Below are 27,607 nucleotides of genomic sequence, written 5' to 3'. Positions count from 1 at the left end.
GGGGGGGGTAGTCTTCCATTTAAAGCTATGCCTTGCTCGGGTGGCCAAAGTTTTTGGTTTTACCCTCACTTTTAGCTAATGATGATGATACACATACACAAAATATCTAAAATGAGAATTACGTATGTATTGGGCTTTTAGTATTGTGTCTCTCTAATAAAAAGCCCATTTATATAGTTATTACTAAATTAAAAGGCCCGGTTAAGATTCCACCGATCGTGCTAGATTGTACGAAGATATCGGGTCGGGTCGGGTCGAGTCGGTCCGATTAAACTTCAAAATGTTCCGTTTTGATTTACGCGGTAACCCGAGAATCAAGGAGTGACATCCCAAAAGAAACAATTACGATGCGGCAAACAAAAAAAAAAATACACAGAGAGACGACGAACGACGACGTGCCTTCGACTAATCATCATCATCGTTTAAAACACGATCATGGCGATTTCTTAATTTTCTTTTCCTTTTCCTATTCTTTATTTTTTTTTCCGGGAAAAGGGAAGAGGGAGAGAGAGAGGGAGAGAGGAAGAAAAGAAAAAAAAAAAACAGAGTTTCTCCCTCCATTAACGTAATCGGGCTTCGCATTTTTCTCATCTCTCTCTCCATTTTATTTTAATCCAAGGTCCTGCAAATTTATAAACCCTAGTTTTTTATTTTATTCATTATTCGATTCAATTGTTTCTGGGAATTTTTTTTTATTTTTCTCACAAATTTAGGATTTTGGAGACTTGGGATTAGGTATTGGGTTCTTCGTGAATTGAGATAATCCCATACAAAAATCGAAACTTTTTTGGTGTTTTATTAATCAATTTTGAGTATTTGGTAAGATTAAAAATGTCAGACTCAGGCGATTCGCCACCAGCGCCACCAGCTGATACCGCTCCTCCGCCGGATACTTCATCAGGAAACTCTGCTCCTCCACCTGATGATTCATCTCCACCTAACCCACCAGCTGATTCATCACCACCGCCGCCGTCAGAACCATCACCTCCTCCTCCCGAGTTTGAGCTTCCTCCTTTACCTTCTATTTTCCCTCCGGTAACAGCTTCTCCACCTCCAGCTTCTGATTCTTCTCCACCGTCTGATTCAACCCCTTCTCCGCCGCCACCTTCCTCAAACAACTCTCCTTCTCCTCCGGCGGATTCAGAAACACCACCGGCTCCTCCAACTGAATCAAATAACAACCCTCCTCCGTCGTCTCCGGACGTTCAATCTCCACCTCCTTCATCGTCTTCGCCGAATGTAGATCCCACAAGACCGGTATCACCACCGTCACAATCTCCTCCGGCTCCACCATCATCAGATCCTACTAATTCGCCTCCAGCTCCACCGTTAGACCCTACCAAACCTCCCCCAATTCAACCATCAGGACCAGCTCATTCTCCTCCGGCTAATCCCAACGCGCCGCCGAGTCCATTCCTCAATGCACCACCCAAAACTGTTTCCAATGGACCTATTGCGTCTCCATCACTCAATGCTCCCAGCAAAGGAACACCTTCCTCTAACCAAGGCAGTGGTGACGGCGGCTATCAAGGGAAGACTGTGGTCGGTATGGCTGTGGCCGGTTTCGCCATCTTGGCTCTAATAGCAGTTGTGTTCTTAGTGAGAAGAAAGAAGAAGAGAAAGTCTGATGGCTATAATAACTCACAGTACATGCCACACCCCAATTTCTCTGTTAAATCAGGTTAAAGTCTTTGCCTTTATCTACTCTGTTTCATCTCTGTTGCTTGGCGTTTTGACCAGCATTGTATTGCTTTGCTTTGATGTGTTAGATGGATTCTTATATGGTCAAGATCCTGGTAAAGGATACTCTTCTGGTCATGGTGGTTCAATGTACAATTCACAGCAACAACAACAATCCTCTATGGGAAACAGCTTCGGTGCACCTGGTGGTTATCCTCATCATCAAATGCAATCAGGTGGCACACCTGACTCTGCAATCCTCGGAACTGGTCAGACTCATTTCAGTTACGATGAGCTTGCGTCGATAACTCAAGGCTTTTCTCGTCAAAACATTCTTGGAGAAGGTGGGTTTGGATGTGTCTATAAAGGTACATTACAGGATGGTAAAGTTGTAGCAGTTAAGCAGCTTAAAGCTGGAAGTGGACAAGGTGACCGTGAGTTTAAGGCAGAGGTTGAGATTATTAGCCGCGTTCATCATCGTCATTTGGTCTCTCTGGTTGGTTACTGCATTTCTGACCAGCATAGATTGCTTATCTATGAGTATGTTTCTAATCAAACGTTGGAGCATCATTTGCATGGTGAGTTGCTTTTACCATTTTCGTTATAGATAAGACCTTTTTAGCTCTATGTGTTTGACAAACTCACTTTATCCTTTAGGAAAGGGAATGCCGGTTTTAGAGTGGTCTAAGAGAGTCCGGATCGCTATAGGATCAGCCAAAGGGTTGGCATATCTACACGAAGACTGTAAGTAATTCCTCATCCATTTGTTAAGAAACTGCTAATAGTTCAGAGAAAACAGAATCACACAGCCTTCACATTGGTTTTGGTTGTGTGTTTTCTTTAAGCACTTCGTAGTTTATAATATAGGCCAGAATCACATTCTTGTTTTGTTTAATAGGTCATCCAAAGATCATTCACAGAGACATAAAGTCAGCAAACATTCTGCTGGATGATGAATATGAAGCTCAGGTACCAAAGAAATCCCCCTTTTCTCTATATCCATCTTATGACTGTATAAAGTTTTAGCTGATGAGGCTTGTTCTTGGTTTTATGTTTTCTGTTTTCTGTTTTCGGGTGTTTAGGTGGCTGATTTTGGACTTGCTAGACTCAATGATACAACACAAACTCATGTATCAACTCGTGTTATGGGGACCTTTGGGTAAGCATACGTCACAAACTCTACTCCAAAATTGAACCTTTATTGATTCATGCATGAAGACAAGTTTCTTTTATGTGGAATGAGAAAATACTTTTGCTAGTATCCCATTGGATCAAAACTGACATGTTTGTGTTCAGGTATCTAGCGCCGGAATATGCATCTAGTGGAAAGTTGACTGATAGATCCGATGTTTTCTCATTTGGGGTTGTTCTCTTAGAGCTGGTAACTGGACGGAAACCAGTTGACCAAAGTCAGCCTCTAGGAGAAGAGAGTTTGGTCGAATGGGTAAAGAACATTGGCTCTTCAACAGTTACAGTATAACATTGGCTCTAGTTTACTCAAGTACTTATACATGAACTTACAGGCACGCCCACTGCTTCTCAAAGCCATTGAGACCGGAGATTTCAGCGAACTGGTTGATAGACGGCTTGAAAAGCATTATGTGGAGCATGAAGTCTTCAGAATGATCGAGGCAGCCGCTGCATGTGTTAGACATTCTGGTCCAAAACGTCCACGCATGGTTCAGGTAATTCTGACTAACCAAAAAGTCCAAAGCTCCCATTTATAGCAGCAACAAGTGGATTGCTCTATACAGTTCTTGATTCTAATCCTCATCACATCTGAAAACTTATCTACTCTTTTAAAATAAGGTTGTGAGAGCATTGGACTGTGACGGAGACTCGGGAGATATTAGCAATGGAATCAAAGTTGGGCAAAGCAGAGCTTATGACTCAGGGCAATACAATGAGGACATCATGAAATTCAGAAAAATGGCGTTTGGTTTTGATAGCAACACGGAGTCAGGATTGTACAGTGGAGACTACTCTGCAAAAAGCTCTGCTGATTTCTCAGGGAATGAATCTGAGACTCGGCCTTTCAATAATCGACGGTTCTGATCATACAATAGGTGAAACTAAACACATACATTTTTCCTTCTTGAGCTCTGTAAAGCCATTCTTTACGTATATTGTGTGAGATGCTTTTCTTGGTAGGTGCCTTTAGTTTTTGTTCTCTAATTGCTAAATTCCTCAGAAAAAGAAAATACATAGAACCCCAGATAAGTTGTAAAAGAGTTATTTGTATCTTGTTTTACCTTTTCTCCCTTCTGTGTTACTAATTTTTGTTTGGAGTTAAGAGGATAGTGAAGAACTCTGTATTCTGATTAAAAACGTTCTTCCATAAATTTGTTGATTCTTTTACCATGATTCTTACAAAATTTACATAGAAAATAAAGTACTACATATGTATTGGACTTATTCAGTACCTTAGATATGTAGATCAGAGTCTACAGTATTAATCACACCAAGGGATTATAAGAAGTTTGGTAGCTTCAGCTCTAAGTTCCATACCCACAAATCAACCGAGAAAAGCAAAAGCATAAAAGAAATAAAAGTTTAGGAAGCAATCAAGGCATAAAACATAAAAGTAGTTTGTTCTTAGACACACTAAGATCATTAGTGTCCTGGTCGGAACTCGAACTCAGGACCTCCACGTCTGATCTCTCCTTTAGAATGATGGTCTCCATTTTCCGGTAGCTTGAACCTCACTGCATGTTTGATACCCGGTGCAGGTGGTCCTCCTCCTCCTCCGCTTCCGCCTCTTTCTCCTCTCTTGTCATCAAATCCGAATTCTATATCCTCTCCTCCTCCGTCTCTTCCAGAGGGTTTCTCAACTGGCTCAGGCCGTTTCATATCATCAAACCCAAACTCCATATCACCTCTCTCCCTTGGTTCACGCTCCACGGGACGAATCTCACGGCTCTTCTTGGATGAAGGTTTCTCTTGCTTTGGATGCTTGCTATGTTGCTGCTTAGCCGCACGGCTTTCACGGTTACATAGCCTCCCAAAGACACAAGCCAGAGCCGATAAGACAAAGATCACGGCTAGGACTATGAAGACCGTCCCAAAGTTTCCGCTTGAGCCAGAGGAAGAAGAAGGTTTTGAAGAAGAAGAAGAAGATGGGTCTGGATACTGTTTAGTATATGCGTTCGGATACACAACAATAGGCTGTTGCATTTGTTGTACTCCTTGATCTCCCATTTTTACTTCTAGCTAGGTTTTGGTTTTTGTTTGGTTCTTAAAGATAAATCAAGAACTGTTATAAGAAGATGTTTGGGGAAGTTCTTTTTTTTTTTTTGGAGTTCCTTGAGTAGAGATCAAGGAGGGTTATTGAGAAGGTACTTGTGGAACAAGAAATGTGAATATGCTTCATTCCATGTGAGATTAGGGGCAATGTATTAGTAATAGTAGCATTGGTGGTTAGAAACAACCTTAATATTTAATATGTATCATGCAAAAGTGACAGGTAATGCAAGGAATATGTAAGACTAATGCGTCTGAAACCAACATTTTTATAAATTGAGATCGAACATTCGTTGTTGTTTTTTCTTTCTTTTCTTTTTATAAAGAAAGAACCGCAAAAAGAGATTCTTTGTGATGTGTAAGTGCATGGAGAGAGATGCACTTTGGAACAAATCTGTTTTCTTTGTGAGGAGATAAAGTGTAATTTTGTACAATTTGATTAATCTTTCCCATTAAAATTCAAAAAGAAGATTATGGAGTGGCCTTTACCCAGTCATTGGCTCCTTTATATTCCCATATTACTCAAATATAGTTGCATAAGTCAGCTTTTAAGAGTTTACATTTGTTTCATTTCATTGAAATAGATAAAATTAACTTTTATTAGTTTTTTCTTCAAATATTTTGTCAAGTTATTCTAGATATTTAGGTGAAACTCATATAGGCTTAATCATTATTATTACTAGTTTTTGAACCCACGCTACGCATGAGTTTATTTGATATGTTTTGGTGAAAGTTATGTATGATTGATGACAATTACAAAATATTTTTTTATAGAAAAATTAAATTATTGTTAAGGCAAAACTTTTATTTCAGATACATAATTTTAAAATATATATATATAAATCAGTTGGGTTAAAAAATCAAATTTGATCAAAAGAATCATGAATTTAACTGGACGTCCAGGCAAGACGGATCGAACAAACATTAAAACTGGTGACCTTGCATATCCTAAACCATTTCTTTGACCATCAGACAAACAAAAATTTTAGAATCATGAATTAATCTTGTTTTCTCATATTTAATTGACCGCCACCATCTATGTATTTTTTTTCACTGTTTTTTTTTTCACTGTTTTCTTACTATTCATATTCTTTCTCGTCATTTTCATTGTAAATTTTCATTATAATTGTCATCATTACTTTTACCGTCCGGTTCTTCGTTATACTCTTCTTCTTCCTCTTCCTCATCAGTCTTCTCACATTCTTCCACTGAATAATTATTTAAAAACATTTTTTTAGACTACCAAAAAACTTGTTAATCCATCAAACTCCAAGACAAAAATCATTGCCTATTTTCTCATAAAATTTCATAGATCAGCATAGTCACCACATGCACTCAATTATTGATACTTTCACATGTATACTTATTCGGTTTTAGATCCACATGTATTCAAACTTCTTGTACCAAAATCTTTAATACTACAAAATTGCAAATTAGTTGTAGAGAAAGTAATATGAATACATGTATAGCTAATAAATTTGTATTTGTCGTCGATCATTTTTCTTTAAACCTCAAAAATTAACTCAAACAACATCAAATTAAGGTCTTGCGACATCAATCCTTCTTCCTTAGACCCAAAAAAAAAAATGATTGAAACAATATCAAATCACCTATAAAGTCATACACAAAAACATGTTTTATAATTCATAAGAGATGTAAAGCACAAAAAGAGATAAATGATACTTAAACTTTTGATAGAGTTTAAACCTTTTTAATATTTTAAACTTTAAAAAATGTTAATCATTGACATGTCGAATCTCGATAGGTTGTTTAAAATCCTATGTGGACGGCTTAAAGAGCTTATAGCTCCAACTTTTATTAGTATAGATAATTATAATATTTTTAAATTTGGACGCCTGATAAATCAAGCTTCCTTCTCATTCCTAGTTGGAAGAATATTAGTCTTATTTATAATGGTTCTCATCCATTGTCTAAAAATTTTTTAGGCGATGTGGGATGTTGTACATACACTTATTTATAAGTATGTTAATATAGAAATTTTACATAATTTCAAAAATGTTAAGTATTGAGATGTCTGATCCCGATTGGTTATTTAAAAAATCTGAATATACAAAATTCTGGAAATTTTTAAAAATGTTAATTAGTGACATGTTTAATCCCTATTGGTTGTTTTAAAATCCTATAAATTTAAATTTCTGGAAATTTAGAAAATGTTAATGAATGACATGTCAAATCTTGATAGGTTGTTTAAAATAATTCTTAATATAGAAAATTCTGAAAATTTAGAAAATGTTAATGACTGACATGTCAAATCCTGATATGTTGTTTAAAATACTACTAGGGAGGTACCCGTGCTTGAAGCGCGGTATTAAGATTTTAATAACAACAGTTTTGTTACTTTATGATATGTTACTTTTCTGAACTAATATGTAATAATTGACATATTTAGTCTCAATGTGAAATATTAATTGAGTCTTTTAAATAAACAACTAAACTGTAGTAAACAGATATTGAAATTCAATAAGTAAATCCAAAAATTTTAAAAGCGTAAGCAATTTCCAATAGTTCAATATTACAATGTATTATCTCAATTACAAAATAAAGATGAGAGTAATGCAAAGTTGTATTTCAAGTAGCGGTTAATACAAACATACTAAATTTTATAGACATTCAAAAAGAGAAAAATAAACGGCCAACACCCCATTCTTTACATTTGAGTGTCTGAGCTTTCACCTTGTTGCTTAATCACATGGTTTATGTAATAATGCCAGCAAATTCAGACTTGTAAATATATAAAGTGTTTTAAGAAATTTTACTTTAACATCATACAGAACTTGTTTTAATATAAATAATTACATCTTACATAGCCTGGTGATGCTCTAGTCCTTCAAACTCTGGTTTTATGAAGATCTTCGAAGAGGCCAAGGTGTTTTCAAGACATGGTGCACCTATAGACATTTAGAATTAAAAGTGAATATATTGGTTCCTTATAATGATTATATCATAACTAATTCATGTTACATACCTTCATATTCTCCCACCCTCATAAATCGCATTACACAGAACACTACACAGAACACATGTTCGGATTTGTATATGAGATGGCACCCGCTTGGTTGCCATATGGTCATGAATTGAGAAGCGTAGTTGTCTTTGAGACGACACTTCACAGTCTCACACCTAAATGTTTATAAAATAAATAAAAAATCTTAAAAGAGACAACTTTAAAACGTAACTGTCCTAAAGGTAGAGTAAATATCTTTTTACTTGCCATTCAACAACATGAGAACAACTTCATTATTATCAATGACACTCGCAGGCCTTCTTCTATCTTCCACATCCATTATACACACACAAACATCTAATTTGGGAAAAGAACAGAATTTAGGTTTCCAAAATGTTGTTAATCTATTTTTGGTAAAGTTTAAGTCATACTTTTCTATGAGAAGGACCAATACACAAAGTTTCATAAATCCTAAAAAGAATCTAGTTTTTCGAATACAAAGATACCAATTAACTATATTGACGGAGTGTACCAACATAATATAAAATCAATTAAAGAAATACTTACCGAAAGTAATTTTTAGGACTCAATGATTCGAGCAACGTCATATTGGCATCATCCGTAAATTTAATCTGATAAGGATGATGAGTATTCCTCTCCTCCATGGTTGGATTGATCACTTTGAAATTTCTAATATTGTACCACTCACCATCGTCGATATATTTTGGGAGTTTAGCGAGTGTATCAGGTAAATAAGGAGCTTCAATTGTGTCACCCTTCACAGTTTAACAACAATTGTGTAAGAAGTCTTATATACAATAACTGTTAGAACTTGAAATTTAAGTAAAAATCATTCAACTAACGACCCTAACTTTTACATCCACAAGAAGTAGAACTCGTTTGGTAAAAAACTCTTTGACTCTCCAAGAATGTAAGACATTGACGTTGATACACCAATTAGTTCTTCCGGGTAGCAGATCAGCAATATAATCGAACCTCATGATCTTCTCAAATTAGGTTTCTTCTTGATTCTTCTCTGTTATCGAAAACAAAAAGAAGATTTTTGATTTGTAAGAATACAAAGAGTCACGACTAAATGTTGCGTCTTAATATTTTTAGTTTCTCACCTTTAGTCTGAATATTAAAATTCTAATATTATATAAATAAATATTGTTTTAATATAAGGTTTGTCACACTTACATGTACAAAATACAATTTATGTTAACATATTGAAGATGTTTTCATGTTTTCATTTTTAAAAACTTAACACTTAGATATTGATATGAAAAAGGTAATATTATTACGGGGAAAAACTGAAAATCTGATGACAATAGTATGAAATGAAACGTTATAGAAGATATTAGATGCTTAAAAGAAAATCATATATTTTCAAAGACTTCTTTGAAAACCACATTAAGTGTTTTGTTTTGACATTTCCCTTCTTCATCTGTAATCAAAATCTTCAATCTTTTTCTGCTTGTCACTCTAGAAAATGCATCGTATAATTGTCCATGTGTAAATACAGGCTTGGGTAGATACAATCCAACCTGTTCTAACATCTGACCTTGGCTTTTGTTTATAGTGATCGCAAATGCAAGAGCAACAGAAAACTGACGACGCCTCATACGAAAGGGAAACTTTGCATCCGGTGGAGACACAAATATCCTAGGGATAAGAACTTTATCGTTGACGTTTCTTTTACTTGTTACAATCCTTGCTTCAATAATATGATTAGCCATTTGAGTGAAAATCAATCTCGTACCATTGCATAAACCTCCCTTAGGATCAATATTCCTAGCAACATGATAGGTGCTCCCTTTTTCAGCGTCAAAACATGGTTAGATAATCCATAAACGTGAATACTGTTTAAGAATTCTTGAGTGTAGATCATATCGTCGTAAGCACTTGTATTAGAAGTCTCGATGCTGTCTGAACTCAAATATTGTCTCTCTTCCCCTGGATATAATAAAACCAAAATAAGAAACCGTTTATATTGAATTTTGTTTGCCAAAAAAAATTGCACTCTTAATATACCTGGAAGTTGAGAGTACATATATTGATTTATTTTATCGACGTCATCATTTCTTGGACTAAGAATAGCTCTTTCGCAAAAGAATTTTGCATCGGTCCGTGTTGCAAATGATTTACCGTATATCTGTTTAACAATTGCTTGTATGGGATTGTCACATGCAGCAATTAATAAATCCTTGGGTATTTCTATTTCGACCTCACCACTGTTAGGCTCATTGATCTTGCCATCCCCAATATCGAGTAGCCATTTTGAAAACGTAGAGAGAGCATCTGCATCCTGACTTTTTTTTTGCTTTGCGAAGCCTCATGTTTTGTGTAAGCCGAAGTACTTTACAACTATCCCAAAGCAACGATGAGTTTATAGAGGCTACAACTGTCCCAACTCTACCAGCCTCTGGCACAACCGGTAGAATTTATCTAAAATCACCCCCTAAAACAAAAATCTTACCTCCAAAAACCCGATCACACTTCTTAATATCTCACATACTCCTATCCAAGGTTTCGAAACAAAATTTGTTCATCATTGGAGCCTCATCCCATATAATGAGCTTTGCTTCTCTAATCAACTCGGCAAGATGTGATTTAGCATCTACGGAACATATTGTATATTCGTCCACATGGATGGGTATACCAAATCTAGAATGAGCTGTCCTACCACCTTCCATAAGTAAAGCAGCTATTACACTTGATGCAACATTAAGAACAATATCACCCCTAGATCGAATATCAGAGCCAAGAATACTCCACAAAAATGTTTTTTCAGTACCACCAAACCCATGACCAAAAAACATACCTCACTTGTTACGATTCACAGCATCAATAGTTTCTAGGTAGATTCTTCGTTGCTCATCGGTTGACATACGTAACCACCTGTCGAAATCCTCTCTTTGCTCATCACGTTCGTTGTGCGCATGCGCAGTAATTAGATATTGAAAAAAAACAGTTTTAACACTTTAGGATATAGTGTTTTTTTAAAAAAAAAAATTAAATATTTGATAATTGAAAATTTTAATATTAAATGGTTGTCATCTTAAGATATAGTATTATCTTTACCAAAAAAAAAAAGTTTATAATGTTTTATTGGATTGTCAAGAACCTTTTCAATTCCATTATGTTAGTAATAAAATAGTTATATCCCATGTCATTTTAAATATGTATTTCTTGATTACATTAAATAATTTGTATTTAATTTATTCATATAGTAGCTATTATATAAATAGTTTTTAAAAATTTATGAAAGAATTATACTCAATATAAATTATTAGTCTTTAAAAGAACAAACTGTAGTAAAAGTGTGAAAACCCATTAACAAATTGTAATAATATTCAATTGCGCCTCCAATATTTTTATAAGTCTAAGCAACTTCCCAAAAGATTAAGATTATAATTTATTATCTTGGTTATAAAATTAAAACAAAGACAACCCATATTTGGATTTCAAGTAGCGGTTACTCCAAACATTTAGAATTATAAGTAAATGTTCAAATACACATTAAATTTCTTTAAGCCTCTACTCCTTCTGTTTGTGTCCTTGAACTCTCACTTTATGCTCCATCACATTCAAAATCAGAACTGTAACTATAGAAAGTGTATTTAAAATTTTTACTCTAACATCATATACAACTTGATTTTAATATTCATAAAAACTTACAAAGCCTTGTGATATTCAAGTCCTTGAAACTCTGGTTTTATAAAGATTTTGGAGGAAGCTAAGGTGTTTACAGTACATGGTGCACTTAGAGACATTTACCATTTACAGTCAATTTTGAGATTACCATTTGTTGATTCTGTTAGATGTATGGTATGTACCTTCAAATTCTCCAACCTTCCAAAAGTGCAATATACAAATCACAGGTTCGGTTTTATATGTGAGATGACACCCGTTTGATTCCCAAGAAGACATGAATCGAGAAGCATAATTATTTATGGCACAACATTTTACAGATTCTTTCCTACAGATTTAGCAAATTAATATAAATTCTAACATAAACAAACTTTAAAATGTAAGTATCCTTAAAGGTAGAATAAATGTGTTTTATTTGCCATTCAATAGCGTGAAGACAACTTTAATACAATCATTGTCACTCTCATGTCTTATCATAACCGTTTCAAATATGTAAAATTTTAATAGTAATCTTTTGTTTTTTATTTTACACATAATAATGGGTAAAGATTAGCATTTAACTAATTATTTTCATAAAACAGAGACAACATTCACGAGGCAAACTATATGTATAATGTAAATGCCAATGAAAGTTTCAATCCAAATTCTAATAAACTCAAAGCTACAAAGAAACAAGCTCTGCTTACAAGACACCAACATTGGACAACAAGTTCTACAGTCCACCTTTCAAAAGAGGTATATTATTATAACGGGTAATAATGGGTAAAGATTAGCATTTAACTAATTATTTTCATAAAACAGAGACAACATTCACGAGGCAAACTATATATATAATGTAAATGCCAATGAAAGTTTCAATCCAAATTCTAATAAACTCAAAGCTACAAAGAAACAAGCTCTGCTTACAAGACACCAACATTGGACAACAAGTTCTACAGTCCACCTTTCAAAAGAGGTATATTATTATAACTTTTTTTTGCTTTAGATTAAAATTTTGATAATTATATTATAATCTTATAAGATTAATATATATAATTCTTTGACGTAGGTATCATGACCAGATGAATCGATCAACAGATGGAATTGGAATTTCAGCATATTTGATTTTTTTTGGCTTGGGGAGTTTGTGTATTGAATACAATCCAATCCGAGAATTTAGATCTTGTAGTCGTTGAAGGAATCATAATATCATCCATAGGACCATCTTCATTGTAGTCTTCTTTAGATATAATCTATATGATAATTTTTTTAAAAATATTAAAAACATGGATTTATTCTCAGATAATTATATAACATGATTATTAAAATAATTTACATAAAATTACAGCTATAGAAAAATACATACCCAAAAATATGCATGACTATAATCAATCATACTTTTCTTACAAATATGGTTATCAAAGTAAAAAAAACAAATTATGACAATTCAAGACCATTCAAAAAAAGAAGAAAAAATCAATATAAGAATTTAGGTTATAAAAAATAATACCTGATATTAATTAGAATCAAATTTGTTGATCGATTCATCTGGTCATGATACCTACGTCAAAGAATTATATATATTAATCTTATAAGATTATAATATAATTATCAAAATTGCTTGTTTCTTTGTAGCTTTGAGTTTATTAGAATTTGGATTGAAACTTTCATTGGCATTTACATTATATATATAGTTTGCCTCGTGAACGTTGTCTCTGTTTTATGAAAATAATTAGTTAAATGCTAATCTTTACCCATTATTATGTGTAAATAATCTGGTTTAATTGAAACTGAATTAAAGAAAAGGGAAGTACTAATAATTAACAATATATAAAAATAAATAAAATAAAACTCTTACATAGCTTAGAAGATTAGTGCGCACAGCGTGTATGAAAAGGCTCTATTCTCCTTCCCACTAACAATCTCAAGGACATCACCCCGAAGCTAAAGATATCTGACTTTGTTGAATACGACCCATTCTCTGCGTACTCCGGAGACATGTAACCACTGCATAATGCATGGAAGAACTTTTTCAAAGTTTAACATTTTTTTTTTTTGAATGAATGTAAAATTGTATTCATAAAAAAAACCTGTTTCTTTAACGTTTCTAAGTGGAAAAACAAAACTTTAAGGCTGAGAAAATAAAGCTTTGAGAACCAGAGCATTAAGATGTCTTCATAGTCGCGGTGGCCGGAGTTTAATAGGAGAAGGAGTTTGTACCGAATGGTTTTGACGATCTGTTGGCCTAAATGAAGGGCAGAGAGGGGGTTCTTGCCATGCCTGCGGCAATTACGCTCTTGCCATAGAAAGTACACCGTGACTTGGAATGTATATCGCAGAAGTAGCAGAGGACTCTTGCCATAGAGAGTACACCGTTGTCGAATGGATGCCAAGCAAACCATTAGTGAGCTTGCTCCAGACCTGATGAGAATATTGACACTGGAAAAAGAGGTGGTTTCTTGTTTCCAGTGGTGCATTGCAGAAAGAACATGAGGAATCAGCATTACCATTCCACTGTAGCATACGATCACATGTTGATAGTCTGTTTAACATTCCCAGCCATGTGATAAAACCATACTTTGGTGTGCCCTGTGAGAACCAAACACCTTAGTCCAGGCGCATTCTGGTTTCCCCGTGCGTAACTGATGCCAGGTATCCCTGGTCGAGAATTTTTGTTTGAAGCCTGATCGCCATTTCCAGAGATGCACGTCTGCAGTATGCGGCTGCTGTTGCAGTTTCGCTGATGCAATCGCGGATTCCACCCTGTTCAGAACCTCCACTCTACGTCGTCGTGACCTATGATTTAGCATCACGGATGCCACCGTCTCATGTGTGGAGATCCCAAGATCAATACTGCCCCTGTTGCCTAAGAGATCAAATAGAATTCCCATTGAAGACCAACGATCATACCTTAATTAAAACAAAACCATATATATATATATATTGTAGTTAGTTTGAGAGAGGTAACCAAAGTTTTTGATTGATTGCTTACTAAGTACCAGACGGCATCGTAGTTTTAGTCTCCCTCTCACTCCTGTCACAGATTTTTGCCAACCCGAAATTTGAAATTTTGGGGATCATACCTCTATCAAGCAAGATGTTTCCTGGCTTAAGATCCTTGTGAATAATCATGTCTCGCGAACCTTCTTGCATATACGCAAGTCCTTGAGCGATGCCCTTAATTATGTCAAATCTCCTCTGCCAGTTCAGCTCACATGAGTTTTGGCCTCCACCTATAACGCGGTTAGAAAACAATTCGATAAATTAAAATAATAATATAAGGATGTTAACTTAATTATTATATTATATATTGTATAAATAAGTCACCAAAACGTCAATGGTGGAGGCTTCCGCTTTCTACGTATTCATACTTTAACCTAAATAATCAAAACAACCCTTAAAACACTTGTAAAGGCAGCTCACTCTAGAAAATTAGGTTAAATTTTTAAATGGAGAGAGATTTACCTACATGTTGGGATCTTCAATCAAAAGAAGAGTCTCTTGAGGAAAAGTATCTTGCAACACAATCTACTCTTTCTATGCTATATTGCGCTGCCGCTGAAGATAAAGCTGGGATCCCTAAATTTCTCTCTTTACTTCTACAAAAACTTCACCTCCTCCAACTTCAATCTGTAGAACAACCAAAGATCCATCAAACTAATTGAAGAAACACAAACGATACAAAGCCTAGAAAAACTTAAAACCCTAAAAGTGGTGATTTTTCAGTAAAAAAGAATTATTAAATTTATAAAACTATAAATTCAAGAGAAGAGAGTTTTTTTTTATTTGTTGAGTTATGGTGAAAGCAAACGACTGCATTGTATTTATAGTTGTAAATGACCTATCTTTTTAGGGTTTCCAGTAAGGAGGTGTATTGTCATCAGGTTTTTTTTCCTGCAGAAGCCCATTAATTTTTAGATTAATGTCGGTATACAAACAATCTAAGCCCATTAATTATATCAAATTTGTAGAATTTATAGTATAATATAGAATCATAGTTGTAAAAAGGGTGTTTTCCAAAAAATATAGGGATTAATTTAGCAAATTCTAGTTTTGCAAATAACTTTTTATGCAATTAGATTATTTCTAAACCGATTTTTGATTTATTTTTAATGCGAAAAATAGGTAAATTTACGTCCAGGGGCAAAATATTTTAATGTCAAGGGCAATTTCATTAATGGTAAAATAGTAAAATTTTGCTGAGATTGAATGTGGGACGTTTTCACTTCTCGTTTAATATAATTAATGTGGATGACTTAAAAGCTTATAGCTTCTACTTTTGTTTAGTATAGATTTTTGTAAAATTTTGGTAGCATATGTGTATATGTTTATAAATGGAGTACACTTATTAACAAAGAAACACCGCAGGAAAAGAAAATGTGAACAGTCCAAACGAACAAAACAGCTTGACGTGGCCGAATAATTCATAGCTTGTATATTATCTGATCCGCAGCTTTTTTTAGTGGATCATTCATGGCATTACGCATAAGGCTATATAGTCTATGGGAGCTCACTGCTATGCATATGATGGATAAAATTCATAATCACTCTTAGTAAGGATCAAATCTTCTTTTCTCTCTTCTTTTACCAAAAAGAAAAAAGAAATCTTCTTCTCTCTTCAACAGAGACAAAGGAGACAGTCGTCGTCACTAAAAAAAAATAATATAGTGTAAGAGAGAGTTAACTATAGGACTTAATTGTAATTACATATACCCTAATTACTCTTGTTGATCTCCTATATATATTGTAAAGTTCTATATGGAATAATATTAAGCATTCCTTCATACATGGTATCAGAGCAAATACGATACCTATAACCCTAAAAAATTTTCAGGGCCGCCTTCTCTTCTCATCTTCTCCATCACTTCTCTTGTCTCTCAGTTCATCTCTCACCTTGCGGCTAGGTTCTCTCTTAAAGACCTTGGCGAGATGAGTTATTTCTTGGGCTTGGAGGCGACACGTACGTCAAAAGGACTTCATCTCATGCAAAAGAAATATATTTTTGATCTTCTTGTCAAGACAAACATGTTGCACTCACGTCCGGTAACAGTTCCCATGGCCTCTTCTCCGCCGTTGACTCTCGACTCCGGCAAACCTCTCGCAAACCCCAATGAGTATCGTGCGGTAATTGGTAGCCTCCAATATCTTTCGTTCAGGAAGGAGGAAGGAAGGAGTCACTACTATTTCTATTTTCTCAGCCAATCACAGCAGGTTATTCGACTCCCACTCGCACAAAACGCACGTTGCGCGAGTGAGCACGATTCCTTTATGCAAACCCACCAAATCATGCCTTTATGATTCAACGCACTTGTTTCTATTATTGCTAACGCGTGACTTTTTTTTGCTGTAAACAACAAATCCGGTTCAATAAAGTTTTAACCGAGAAAATGTCTTAACCATTGAATTTAATTTAAACCATGATGTTTTACAAAAATTTTACTAGTTACTATTGGATTTCCTAATAATGATCCCAATGAGTTGCTACAATGAAATGGATTTTTAATGGGCTAAATAATGGGCCTAAACGATGCTTCAGTTTTGATTTTGGCAAGCTTTAATATTCAAACTCATGAGTTTGTATATTATTCTTTTGGCTCTAGTTGTGTTTAATTTGTTTGCATTGTTTTGATTTGAGCTAGTCTTTAAGTAGTAATCGTTGCTTCTTTGATCGAGAGTTTAGGATTTGCAATTGACAAAAATTGGTTTGGGTGTGATATCAGTTGTAAGTCAATACTTGAAAACGCATTAAGGTTAGTTCTTGTATCTTAGTATATATTGCTCACGCCAATGAATACAATTTTTCATCTGCTTCGTGTAAACATAATCATAGATGCAGAATGTCTGAAGTTCAGATTACTTTGTCATCTTTTTTTTTTCTTAACCCTTGCAAGCAGTGCCTGTGATACTTGATTTTACCTTAGACGCTATTTAATGTCGCTTGGTCTAGATTCCATGCTTGGTCCGTTTGCATTCGAATGATATGGAGTTTAATTGAAACACAATTTGAGGATCACTAAGACTCTGTTTATCATTTATGATTGCAGGTTAAAGTGGTATTCGTCTGATATCATGGTATGTAATATGTTATGACTTACGGCATCTTGTCCAAATAGATGGGCTTGTTGTAATAATCAAAAAGTACTACTGCCCCAAAAAAGGTTGGCTCCCAACTGGTGCAGCTTACAGGAAGGTAAAAATTTCGATTGCTAGATCCATTGTCCAAATTCTGATTTTTGATTCCTTGGATAGATTCAAAAGTTATCTTTGTGTTGTCTTGTGAACTGATTATATATTGATTTGACCATCTCTCATACAACCTTTTTCTCGTAATATCTATAGATATCTACATTCCTCACGTAGCTCTTACTTGTACGTCAAGAAAAAAAGTCACGAGAAATGAGCTCTTGGTTTCTCTTTTTCCGCAGTAAGTAAACGTATCCTACACTCCACTTTCACAAATTATTTCAATTTCATACTAATTCCTTTTTTTTGTCTAAATCAGAGAGTCCATATATTATCTAAGGCCTTTAAAACCATACATTGCGCCATTGACTTCTTTTCCTCAGTAAGTCAACTATCTTGTATAGTCTCTATTTTGATCGTCATTTTCTCTTTGTGGACTAAACGATTCAGAGAGGGTAATGGGTAAACTTTCTGGATTTGGTGGCTATATCAATCAGAACTCTCAACAGCCTCCTAAGGTCAGTTTCATTTCCATAAATAAGAGAACTATTGGAAGTTATATCAGTAAATACTAATATACGTATAAGGAGATTATAATATAATGATTACGTTTTTTTGTTGTAGGCTGAGTCTAAGAGATCTGAAAATGTGAAATCTAAGTCAAGGCCAGAGATAAATGATCACGAGGAGAGAGATGAGATGAAGGAGCAATTAAAACTTTGGAGAGATGCAGAGAAGATAAATCAATGGGAAGATCTCCCTGCTAAGGTGAAGGTACGTAAGACCAAATCAGCTAACAAAAAAACTCAATACTTTAAAAAATTTTGCCATGCATTAGAGCTAAGATTTAGTAGTCTTAAGCAAAAAAAAATAAAAAAAAAGATCCCAAAATTTTTTTACATTGTTTGAAGGTGGAAACAGAAGATGGCCTTTCCCATGTGGACATTGTGTTTATATTGGGATTGCCTCCTCAAGCAGCCTACGACGTTTTAACTAATCCAGACAACCAAGCATACTCCAGAATAATCAATCAGCGCCACGAACTTTTGGTTTTCCTTTGATTTTCTTATCATTATATGATTCAAATGAGAGTAATAGTTATAACAATTTTTGAAAATGTGACATTTTTTCTTACGAAGGAAAACGTGTCAAGAAAAGTTGTGAAGGAAGATGGAGCAAGGCTGACGGTGGAGTCGGAGAAAGCTGTGGCCTGGAAGTTTCGTTCGTGGTCTGGAACTATCCCGATAACTCTAGATTTCGTCGAAAATCGTAAAAATCTTTCTGTACGAAACTTCTTTCTATCTCTCATGAGAATTGAGCTTTTTGTTAAATCTTCGGAAAATTTAATCTCTTGCTTAATGTTGGTAGGCAGTATATATGAAAAACAAAATGAAGTTCATGAAAACTTTTGAGGGTAGTTGGAAAGTGGAGCCAGTATACGTGGATTCAGAACGCTTGTGCAAGAACATGAAGCCAAAGAGTCGAGAAGAATACCAAAAATGTAGCGGTGGACAAGGAAGGATTGCGTCGAAGGTGACAATGGAACAAACCTTTCAACCTTCTACTCTTTTGAATCTACCACCGCTTTCTTGGTACATCCGCAAGATCACCATCAAGATCACCAAGGATCTAGTACAAGATCTTCAAGATAGGGGCGCCATAATACGAGGAGTTTGAAATGCCCTCAAACCATTTTGGTATAAACATTTATTAGTTCTCTAAATCCTCTTTATTCAAAGTCACTTTGTTCATCTCAATACGTATGCTTTACCGAATACAAAAAAAAAAAAAATGTGTATCATGTCATTATTAACAAGTAAATCAGAAAAATAAATATTAACATTAGAATCACTTGAAGGGAAACTTAGTAAATATAAATCCAAACCTATTGTACGTAGTTTCACCTAAACAATATCGAACACAATTTAAAGTGTTATTTAAAATTAAACTTATTCAAAAAAGCAAATTAAAAAAGCACTTAAAGACTATACATTTTCCTTCTATATATATTAACTTTACCCGCATTAGTGTTTGCTAAACACATTTTGTCTTCTACCTAAATTTGGACCAGAATCCTGTGGACGATAACATATTTGTGATTTTTCCTCTAACAACAACTCAATTCTGAATAATCACTAATACTAGAGATTAATTAGGTATTAGTTACATGATACTCGGATTTTCACGTAAAAGCCCATCAAAAACATCCCTCATGCAGCTCTCGCTTATACTACAAGAAAGAAGTCACGAGAATTGAGCTAGCCGAGTTTCTTTTTTTATCGTGGTAACTTATCGTACACTACACCAGCCCTATTCTTTCAAGTTCATATTATATCTTGTCTAAATCTGAATCCATCTATTCGCTTAGGTCCCTGAAACCTTATATTGTCCCGTTTACATATTTTCCTTTGAAAGTCAACCCTATCGCTACTATCTATCTCTTGGACACTTTCTTTGGATCATCATTTTACTTTTTGTGGACTAAATTATTAAGAGAGCGAGGAAATGGGTATATTTCCTGAATTTGGTGGCTGGATCAGTCAGAACACTCAACAGCCTCTTAAGGTCAATCTCATTTTCCATAAGTCAGCGCGAGAACTCAAATCACACTATTAGATAGAGTTTAACTATGATTATGTTTGCTGTTGTAGGCTAATCACTCCAAGAGATCTGAGAATGTGAAATCTAAGTCAGGGTTTTCAGATATATTTACTAACGAGGAGAGAGATGAGATGAAGGAGCAGTTAACAATTTGGAGAGAAACAGAGAAGAAGAAACAATGGTTCGATTCCCCTCCTAAGGTGAATGTAAAAGATTACCAATTCCTTTAACAAAATCTCAATACTTTCATTTTTTTTTTTTTTTTGCCTTTTCAAAGACATGGTAAAGAATTAATTAAGATCCCAAAGCTTATTTATGTTTGGAGGTGGAAAGAAGAAATGATCTAGAATGGGGTATGTCAACTATAGACATGGAATTTACATTAGGGTTGCCTCCTCAAGCAGCCTACGACGTTTTAACTAATCCAGACAACCAAGCATACTCCAGAATAATCAAAGGACGCCAAGTTCTGGTTTCTATTTTTTTCTTTTTAACTTAAATCATTTTACGATTCTACTACAAGAGTACAAATAACAATATATTTCTTCTTATGAAGGAAAACATATCAAGAGAAGTTGTGTCACCTGATACCGGAAGAGGACAGATCGTGCACGCGAAGAAAGCTGTGGGATGGAACTTCCTTTATTGGTCTGGAGCTATCCCGATAACTATGAGTTTCCTGGAATACCGACAATTCCATACTGTAAAGAAACTTCCCTCACTATGAATCAATCAATCTTCTTTTCTTGTCAGTCTTGGAAATTTTCATTTAGGTTTTTCTTGCTTTTATGTTGTTGGCAGGTACATTATACGGTAAAGAATAAGATGTTCATAGATATGTTTGAGGGTCAGTATAAGTTGGAGCCTTTATACGTAGATTCAGAACGCTTGTGCAAACACAAAAAGCCGGAGAGCAGAGAAGAATACGAAGAATGTAGTCGCAGGCAAGGCAGGATTGCGACGAAAGTGAAACTGGACCAGTTGTTTAAACCTTCTTTTCTTTTTAATCTGCCACCGATTTCTTGGTACGTTCGTCGGATCACCATCAAGATCATGGAAACTCTGATCGAAGATCTTCAAGTTAACAGTGCCATAATCCGAGGTGTTTGAAAACACCCCAAATCCGATATATCAATTGGTAAATCAAGAACCAAACATTACAACTACCATCAAAAGTATCATAAACAAGCATAGATTGTAAAGCTTGTAACCTGAATCTTATACAATCCTCAAGCCAGTTCATGATAAATAATCCTTACCAAGTTTCGTGAAGAAGATCTCAAATAAAACCGTAGTTCAACATATGAATCAAAGTGCCAAACTAAACACGGTGACAAAAAAAAAAACCACGGAAGCAGTAGATTAAATCTTCGATTACAGTATTACCAAAACTATATAAAAGGTAGTTTTTCTAAGTTCTACGTACAATCAGAACAACAAATCACAAAATCCATCCACATATCCAAAAAAAAAAAAACGAATAAGAAAAGCGGAAACCAAAAAAAAAAAAATTCAGATAATGTTTGCCCCTGCATCCAGATTTGCTCAGCAAATGCAAATCAACTCGACCACAAACTTTCCCTCTACGCCTGCACAACCAACACCAAGAACAGAGAAGATAGAATCACTATTTGCTCAAAGATACTGAAAACAAAAAATAAACTGCAGCTTTGTAAAATTTTACCTTCCCGGCAATGTTGTTGGACAACCAGTCAAGACCTTCGTAAAGCCCCTCACCAGAAGTGGCACATGTGCTCTGGATGTACCTGGAGAGAGTTCATAAGACATGAATGGGTCAGATAGCTTTTCAATATTTGGAATTATACAATAAGAAAAGTTTGATATGCAGGAGAACAAATCAACACGAGGGAAGCAGGGGAGAGTATAAGTTTTATTTACCAGTGACGCTGACGGAGAGAGTGGAGACCAAGCTTATCAGTGATCTCAGCCGCATTCATAGCATTTGGAAGATCCTGTTTGTTAGCAAACACGAGCAGAACAGCATCACGCAGCTCATCCTATAAAACCCGACAAGTTTTGGTAAGTTCACCAGTGCGATCAACAGGATATCATTCAGCATGAAACGCTGAGATCAACAGGACATGAATGAATTCAGTACAACAGCCAGGTAACACTGGAAACAGACCTCATTCAGCATTCTGTGCAGTTCATCTCTAGCCTCAACAACACGGTCTCTGTCATTGCTGTCCACCACAAAGATAAGACCTTGAGTGTTCTGGAAGTAGTGCCTCCACAAGGGACGGATCTGATAACAAGAAGAGCATATTTATGCCTTGTAAGTTCATGTGGTACTAAGTTCAGCAGCAATAATAGTAGGAAAAATAACTTTTTATAATGCTCTGAAGTTGAATAATCATCATACCTTGTCCTGACCCCCGACATCCCACACTGTGAAACTGATGTTCTTGTACTCCACAGTTTCGACATTGAAACCTGTCCACAATTTGTAGTTTAATCATCAGGGCCAGTGAGTGAGGTAACCATTGTACGCTAAGATAATATATATCAGAAACCTCTTTCTATGGATGTGTAACTGAATTATCTTCTGAAACTGAAATATGGATGTGTAAACTCACCAATAGTGGGAATGGTGGTGACAATCTCACCGAGCTTGAGCTTGTACAAAATGGTGGTCTTACCAGCAGCATCGAGACCAACCATCAGAATTCTCATCTCCTTCTTGGCAAAAAGCCTGCTAAAAAGCTTGGCGAATGACAAACCCATCTTGCTTCACTGCATCACACACACACAATGCATCATCAGCAATTACGAAAAGTACACACATACAGATCACAAGAGAAAAAAAATCCAATATGTTCACTACAAATATATAAAACGCAGATCCAAACAGATTCCACCAAAACCTAATGCTCTCATTCTAAAGATCGTCGGGGGAATTCAGAATCTATACAAAAACAATTACAGCGAGAAGTGATGAAATGTTCATAGATCCAGAGACTAAAACGATGAAGCGAGACAGATCGAATCACAATTCTTAACCAAAACATCATCATCATCATAAACCTAAATCGAAGCGAGATTGCAATTCTCAGAAAATCAAATCGAGAAAACGAGGATGCAACAACCTAAGAAGACAAACGAAACAACGTGCAAGTGCACTCGAATCTATGAAAAAATGAGAATGTATGAGCTCAGATCTAGATCAATCGTACCTCTTCGTCAAAGTTCCGGAGCTATCTGAGAAAAGAGAGATCGCGAACAGAATTTGAAAGAGAGAAAGAGAGAGAGAGAGAGATAGCTTCAGAACAACGCTAAATGCGCAACGCCGTAATTGTTAAAAAAAACGGAAGAAGATCTTTATAGAGACGAAGGATAAAAACGTCAATTTCACACAATACCATGGAAATACCTAAACTACCCTTCAAAGAATGTTTTCGTGGAGCTTTACGCGGTTTACATGCGTCATGGGTCATTGGCCGTGGATGCCATCTAACCAATCAAAAACCACCACGTCATTCTCTACATCTTCAAACATCGTTGTTGACCTTGACTTATATATATTCTTCTTTCAAGAACACAATTGGGAACAAAAAAAAAATACAAATCATACAATGTTTACGTTACGTATATGATTAATGAGAAGTTCATTTTGTATAAATGATCATATAGCTAGCCACATTTTTTAGATCATAACAACATTAACAAAAATATTTAGAGTATAGAAGAATTAAGTGTCGGTCTAATCACAATCTCAAATACAAAAAAAGTTTTAAGTTCTAAACAGTTGGAACAAATGTGCCAATAAAACCAACTCCAGCGACAAAAAATGCACAAGACTGTAGAAACAGATACACATAGAAGTATGATCTTCCATAAGCGACATCATAGCATCCACATAAGAATATGTATAGCCCTACAACGAGTTCTCTCCAGTTGATTCTGCAAAACAAAAAAATGTTTAAAAACTAAACTTTAGTTATGATCGTTTTCAAAATGCTTTAAAGGTTTAGTATGTACGTACCTTTGTCCAAATCTTGTGTAAAGCTTAGTTGTAGCTTTAGTTATTAACTTAGACTTGAGAGTGTCACCTAATTTTTCAGTAACAACCCATTCGTTAACCCGTCCTGCCTCTAGTAACCCGATGAATGTCGCCTTTGTGCGATGCATTGACATTACATTCTCGAATAAGATCCAGAACACAAGAAGATGGAATGATCTGCACTTTGACAACGTACGTCAAACTTTTTTTTATCTTTATAAAAAATGAGAAAAACAGAGTTTAAGAAGGTACAAAGAATTGTTACCGAGGTGTAGCGATTGCGTTAAGGAGAGTGATGGTAGTAGGAAAATAAACAGTTGCCCATTTAGGAACTTGGAGCTCAGGGAAGAGCACACTTGTTGGTAGAATCAGACAGTAGAAGACAAACGTGAAGATGTGTACTACAATCTTCCTTATGAAGAAGAAATTGTAAATGAGATACAACTTCTTCCACGCCGACACTTTCTTGTTCTGCAAGATTTCCATTGTCATCTTCCTACACAGATTAGCTGGTCCACAAGACCATCTATGTTGCTGAAACCTGTATGCTTTGAATGTACTTGGCAATTCATTTTTCACCTGAATATTTAGAAAACAATGTCTTTAATAATGTAATCTTTTAAAGTACTTAGTTATATATGATGATTGATTGTAGTAGTACCTCGACGTCATGGACATATACAAATTTCCAACCATGAAGACAAGCTCTTACAGCTAAATCCATGTCTTCAACTGTTGTTCGATCTTTCCATCCTCCAGCTTCGTTTAAAGCTGCGATCCTCCAAACACCAGCGGTTCCATTGAATCCAAAGAAAGCATGGATTGAAGAACCAGATTCTTGCTCAGCTATAAAATGGTAGTTTAGTGACATCTCTTGCATTCTTGTCATCAAGCACTCGTTCGCATTCACTACACAATGTAACACATTCTCTCCATTAGAATCCAATGTATTGACGTAACACATTTATTTTCCAAAAAAAAAGATATTGATGAGTGTGTTTTTACCAAACTTCCAACGGCATTGGACAAGGGAGATGTCATGGTTGTGAATAAGAAAAGGAATGGTTCGTTCTAAAAAGTCAGGATCAGGTTGGAAATCAGCATCGAAAATGGCGACAAACTCGCATTGTTTCACATAGTTGTGCATCATTCCTGCCTTTAGTGCTCCTGCTTTGTATCCGATTCTGTTGTCTCTAATCTCTGACATTATGTTTATGCCTTTTCTCGCCCATTTATCACATTCCGCATTCACTAACTCCTGTCTTTTCCAAAATCATTTCATATGTCAAGACTCTGCTAAAGTCAGAGGAGTCAATCATATCTAAACCAAAGATTTTTAGGAAAGAAAAAAATTGACTAAAGGACCTTACTAGCAGGATCTGTGGAATCATCAAGAACTTGAACTATCATTCGATCCAACGGCCAAGATAGCCTGCAGGCTGCTCCTATTGATAACTGACAAACCTGTGACAACAACAACAAGAATATATATATGATTCCTTCATTTAGAAGAAAGAGTAGTTTACTTTAGTTGGTTACAATAAAGTAATGTTAGTTACCTCTTTTTCATTGTACATTGGGATCTGAATAAGAACCATTGGGAAGTTTGTGTTGGCGAGCTCAAGATCATCATCGTTTATAGCTTCCCATTTGTGTACTTTCTGAGGAGTTCTTCTAAGTAATTTCACAAAGACTACAACTATGCTCATATAAACTCTTTCTATGAACACCAAAAAGGACATCACCAAGCATATCGTCACTAAGCATTTCAAGATTGGTATTAACACAAAGATTCTTGTCTGCTTCCAAATGTATATAATTTCTCCAATTATGCCACTTGTAACAACCCCATCTGTATCTGATGATGCTGCTAAGTTGTGTCTTTGTTGAACCTTTAAACCAGACAAAAAAAAGCAAGAAAAAAAGGATTACATATAATGTGACAATAAGAATCAAAAGTAAGTGAAAACAGAGAGAGAAGAAATGATGATTTTACCAGAAACAAAGAGGAAGGTGAAAGAGAATCATAGAGAAAGAGAAAGAACTTCATAAATGGTGACATTTTTCTCTCAAACAGGACTTGAAACTCTCCAAGAAGCTCAAAACTTAAACATGGAGCAAGAAATGGTTGTGTTTTTTCCCTCTAGCAGAGATCTTGGGTTTGTGTCCTCCTGAGTTTGAAGATTCATAACAAATGTCAGGACCAGATCTTGTTTTTATTCCTCATTTAAAATAATAGTAACTAGCATCACATTCTCTTCATCTCCAATTATTGTAATCAGAAAACTAAAACAACTTTAAGAGAAAAGGAAAATGATTAGTCTTAATGTCTTATACTAAATATAATAAGTTAATGACTATGAGCTAATGGCCTAATGCTATGATATGGGGTTGGGTTAGGGATGCATCTTTAGTCAATTAAGTAACATCCCACTTGTTCAATCCACACCTGGTAGATAAAGTCGAAGTAAATGTTACAGTTGTACTCGTTTTTTTTTTTTTGTAAAAGGGATGTTGACTTTGCTTGGTCCTATTTTTCTAAGTATTGAACATTCCTCCTCCTCTGTTTCAAAACTTTGTTATTACTCTAATGATGTTTTAAAACAAAATTTGTTTTTTTTTTGTCTTTCTTCAGACTGAAAAATATTGCAGACAAAAAGCTTCTTTATACTTTTATTACTCGAAGAACATATAGACAACCCAAAGAATAAATATAAAAAGGTTGTTCATTAATCTAAAGGAAAAAAAAAAAGATGTCACAAGGAATATAATGTAGGGTAGGATGTGAGATATGAATCTGCACTATCAATTGAACAATGTGCTTATAAAGAAGAGTAATTCTAAAAGTCATAAACCTTTAGACACGTATGACTTGAAAGCAAATGCAAATATGAGTCAATCAGATTTTTAAAGAAATGGAGAGTTTGTGATTGTACCTCAGAAGCTTTCTCTCTCCCAAACTTAGAGATCTCCTCAGTTTGCCAAAAAGTTTGTGGTTCTTCACAACCTTGCACTCTCTCTTATCATTTTATTTTTTGTTTGGTCACAATAATTTACAATAAGTTGGAGCCTCTTGGAGATGGGATGATGAAGATGATGAAGATGATCAATAATTTACAATAAGTTGGAGCTTAAATGGTAAACAAAATCATTATTCTCGCACGTCTTTAGATTCCCGGGTCCATGTACCATATAGAGTTGGTTATTTCGTTGGTTTAAGGGATTCATTTCTTTTTTCTTTGCATTCTTTTGTATATGGACACAACCAAATTTACCTTATACAA

At 35.1% G+C, this 27,607-nt stretch overlaps 6 protein-coding genes and 1 pseudogene across 7 annotated transcripts; 3 read left to right on the top strand and 4 right to left on the bottom strand.

Annotated features, from left to right (window-relative positions):
• On the top strand, window positions 388-3,880 carry LOC104756718 (proline-rich receptor-like protein kinase PERK12). The gene is made up of 8 exons (XM_010479345.2): window positions 388-1,681; window positions 1,770-2,258; window positions 2,338-2,424; window positions 2,579-2,649; window positions 2,763-2,839; window positions 2,977-3,124; window positions 3,204-3,365; window positions 3,490-3,880. The coding sequence occupies exons 1-8, from the start codon at window positions 832-834 to the stop codon at window positions 3,733-3,735; spliced, it is 2,130 nt and encodes a 709-aa protein (XP_010477647.1). The 5' UTR covers window positions 388-831; the 3' UTR covers window positions 3,736-3,880.
• LOC104756717 lies at window positions 4,014-5,134 on the bottom strand. The gene has a single exon (XM_010479344.2). It carries the CDS (start codon window positions 4,876-4,878, stop codon window positions 4,294-4,296), a length of 585 nt encoding a protein of 194 aa, XP_010477646.1. The 5' UTR covers window positions 4,879-5,134; the 3' UTR covers window positions 4,014-4,293.
• Window positions 7,741-9,851, bottom strand: LOC104759383 (annotated as a pseudogene).
• On the top strand, window positions 17,980-19,543 carry LOC104756716. Its single transcript, XM_010479342.2, has 5 exons — window positions 17,980-18,219; window positions 18,326-18,475; window positions 18,613-18,750; window positions 18,841-18,984; window positions 19,070-19,543. The coding sequence occupies exons 1-5, from the start codon at window positions 18,160-18,162 to the stop codon at window positions 19,376-19,378; spliced, it is 801 nt and encodes a 266-aa protein (XP_010477644.1). The 5' UTR covers window positions 17,980-18,159; the 3' UTR covers window positions 19,379-19,543.
• Window positions 19,969-21,791, top strand: LOC104756714. The gene is made up of 5 exons (XM_019238670.1): window positions 19,969-20,266; window positions 20,353-20,508; window positions 20,628-20,774; window positions 20,859-21,005; window positions 21,104-21,791. Exons 1-5 carry the CDS (start codon window positions 20,207-20,209, stop codon window positions 21,410-21,412), a joined length of 819 nt encoding a protein of 272 aa, XP_019094215.1. The 5' UTR covers window positions 19,969-20,206; the 3' UTR covers window positions 21,413-21,791.
• Window positions 21,646-23,610, bottom strand: LOC104756715 (ADP-ribosylation factor 2-B). The gene is made up of 7 exons (XM_010479341.2): window positions 23,497-23,610; window positions 22,900-23,056; window positions 22,686-22,756; window positions 22,449-22,568; window positions 22,202-22,320; window positions 21,987-22,068; window positions 21,646-21,891 (listed from the first exon to the last, which is right to left on the bottom strand). The coding sequence occupies exons 2-7, from the start codon at window positions 23,045-23,047 to the stop codon at window positions 21,886-21,888; spliced, it is 546 nt and encodes a 181-aa protein (XP_010477643.1). The 5' UTR covers window positions 23,048-23,056; window positions 23,497-23,610; the 3' UTR covers window positions 21,646-21,885.
• On the bottom strand, window positions 23,940-26,719 carry LOC104756712 (probable mannan synthase 3). Of its 2 annotated transcripts, XM_010479339.2 has the most exons (8): window positions 26,320-26,719; window positions 25,883-26,215; window positions 25,689-25,787; window positions 25,329-25,581; window positions 24,985-25,232; window positions 24,589-24,902; window positions 24,306-24,500; window positions 23,940-24,223 (listed from the first exon to the last, which is right to left on the bottom strand). In XM_010479339.2, exons 1-8 carry the CDS (start codon window positions 26,383-26,385, stop codon window positions 24,061-24,063), a joined length of 1,671 nt encoding a protein of 556 aa, XP_010477641.1. In that variant the 5' UTR covers window positions 26,386-26,719; the 3' UTR covers window positions 23,940-24,060. The 2 variants fall into 2 exon arrangements, with proteins under 2 accessions (XP_010477641.1, XP_019094937.1); XM_019239392.1 differs by lacking the exon at window positions 26,320-26,719 and having other exon boundaries at window positions 25,694-25,787; window positions 25,883-26,059.

The sequence above is a fragment of the Camelina sativa genome, chromosome 17 (assembly GCF_000633955.1).
Source record: "Camelina sativa cultivar DH55 chromosome 17, Cs, whole genome shotgun sequence".
Lineage (NCBI taxonomy): Eukaryota > Viridiplantae > Streptophyta > Magnoliopsida > Brassicales > Brassicaceae > Camelina > Camelina sativa.
The sequence above is the reverse complement of the archived record's forward strand: the minus strand, read 5'-3'. Positions and strand labels throughout refer to the sequence as shown.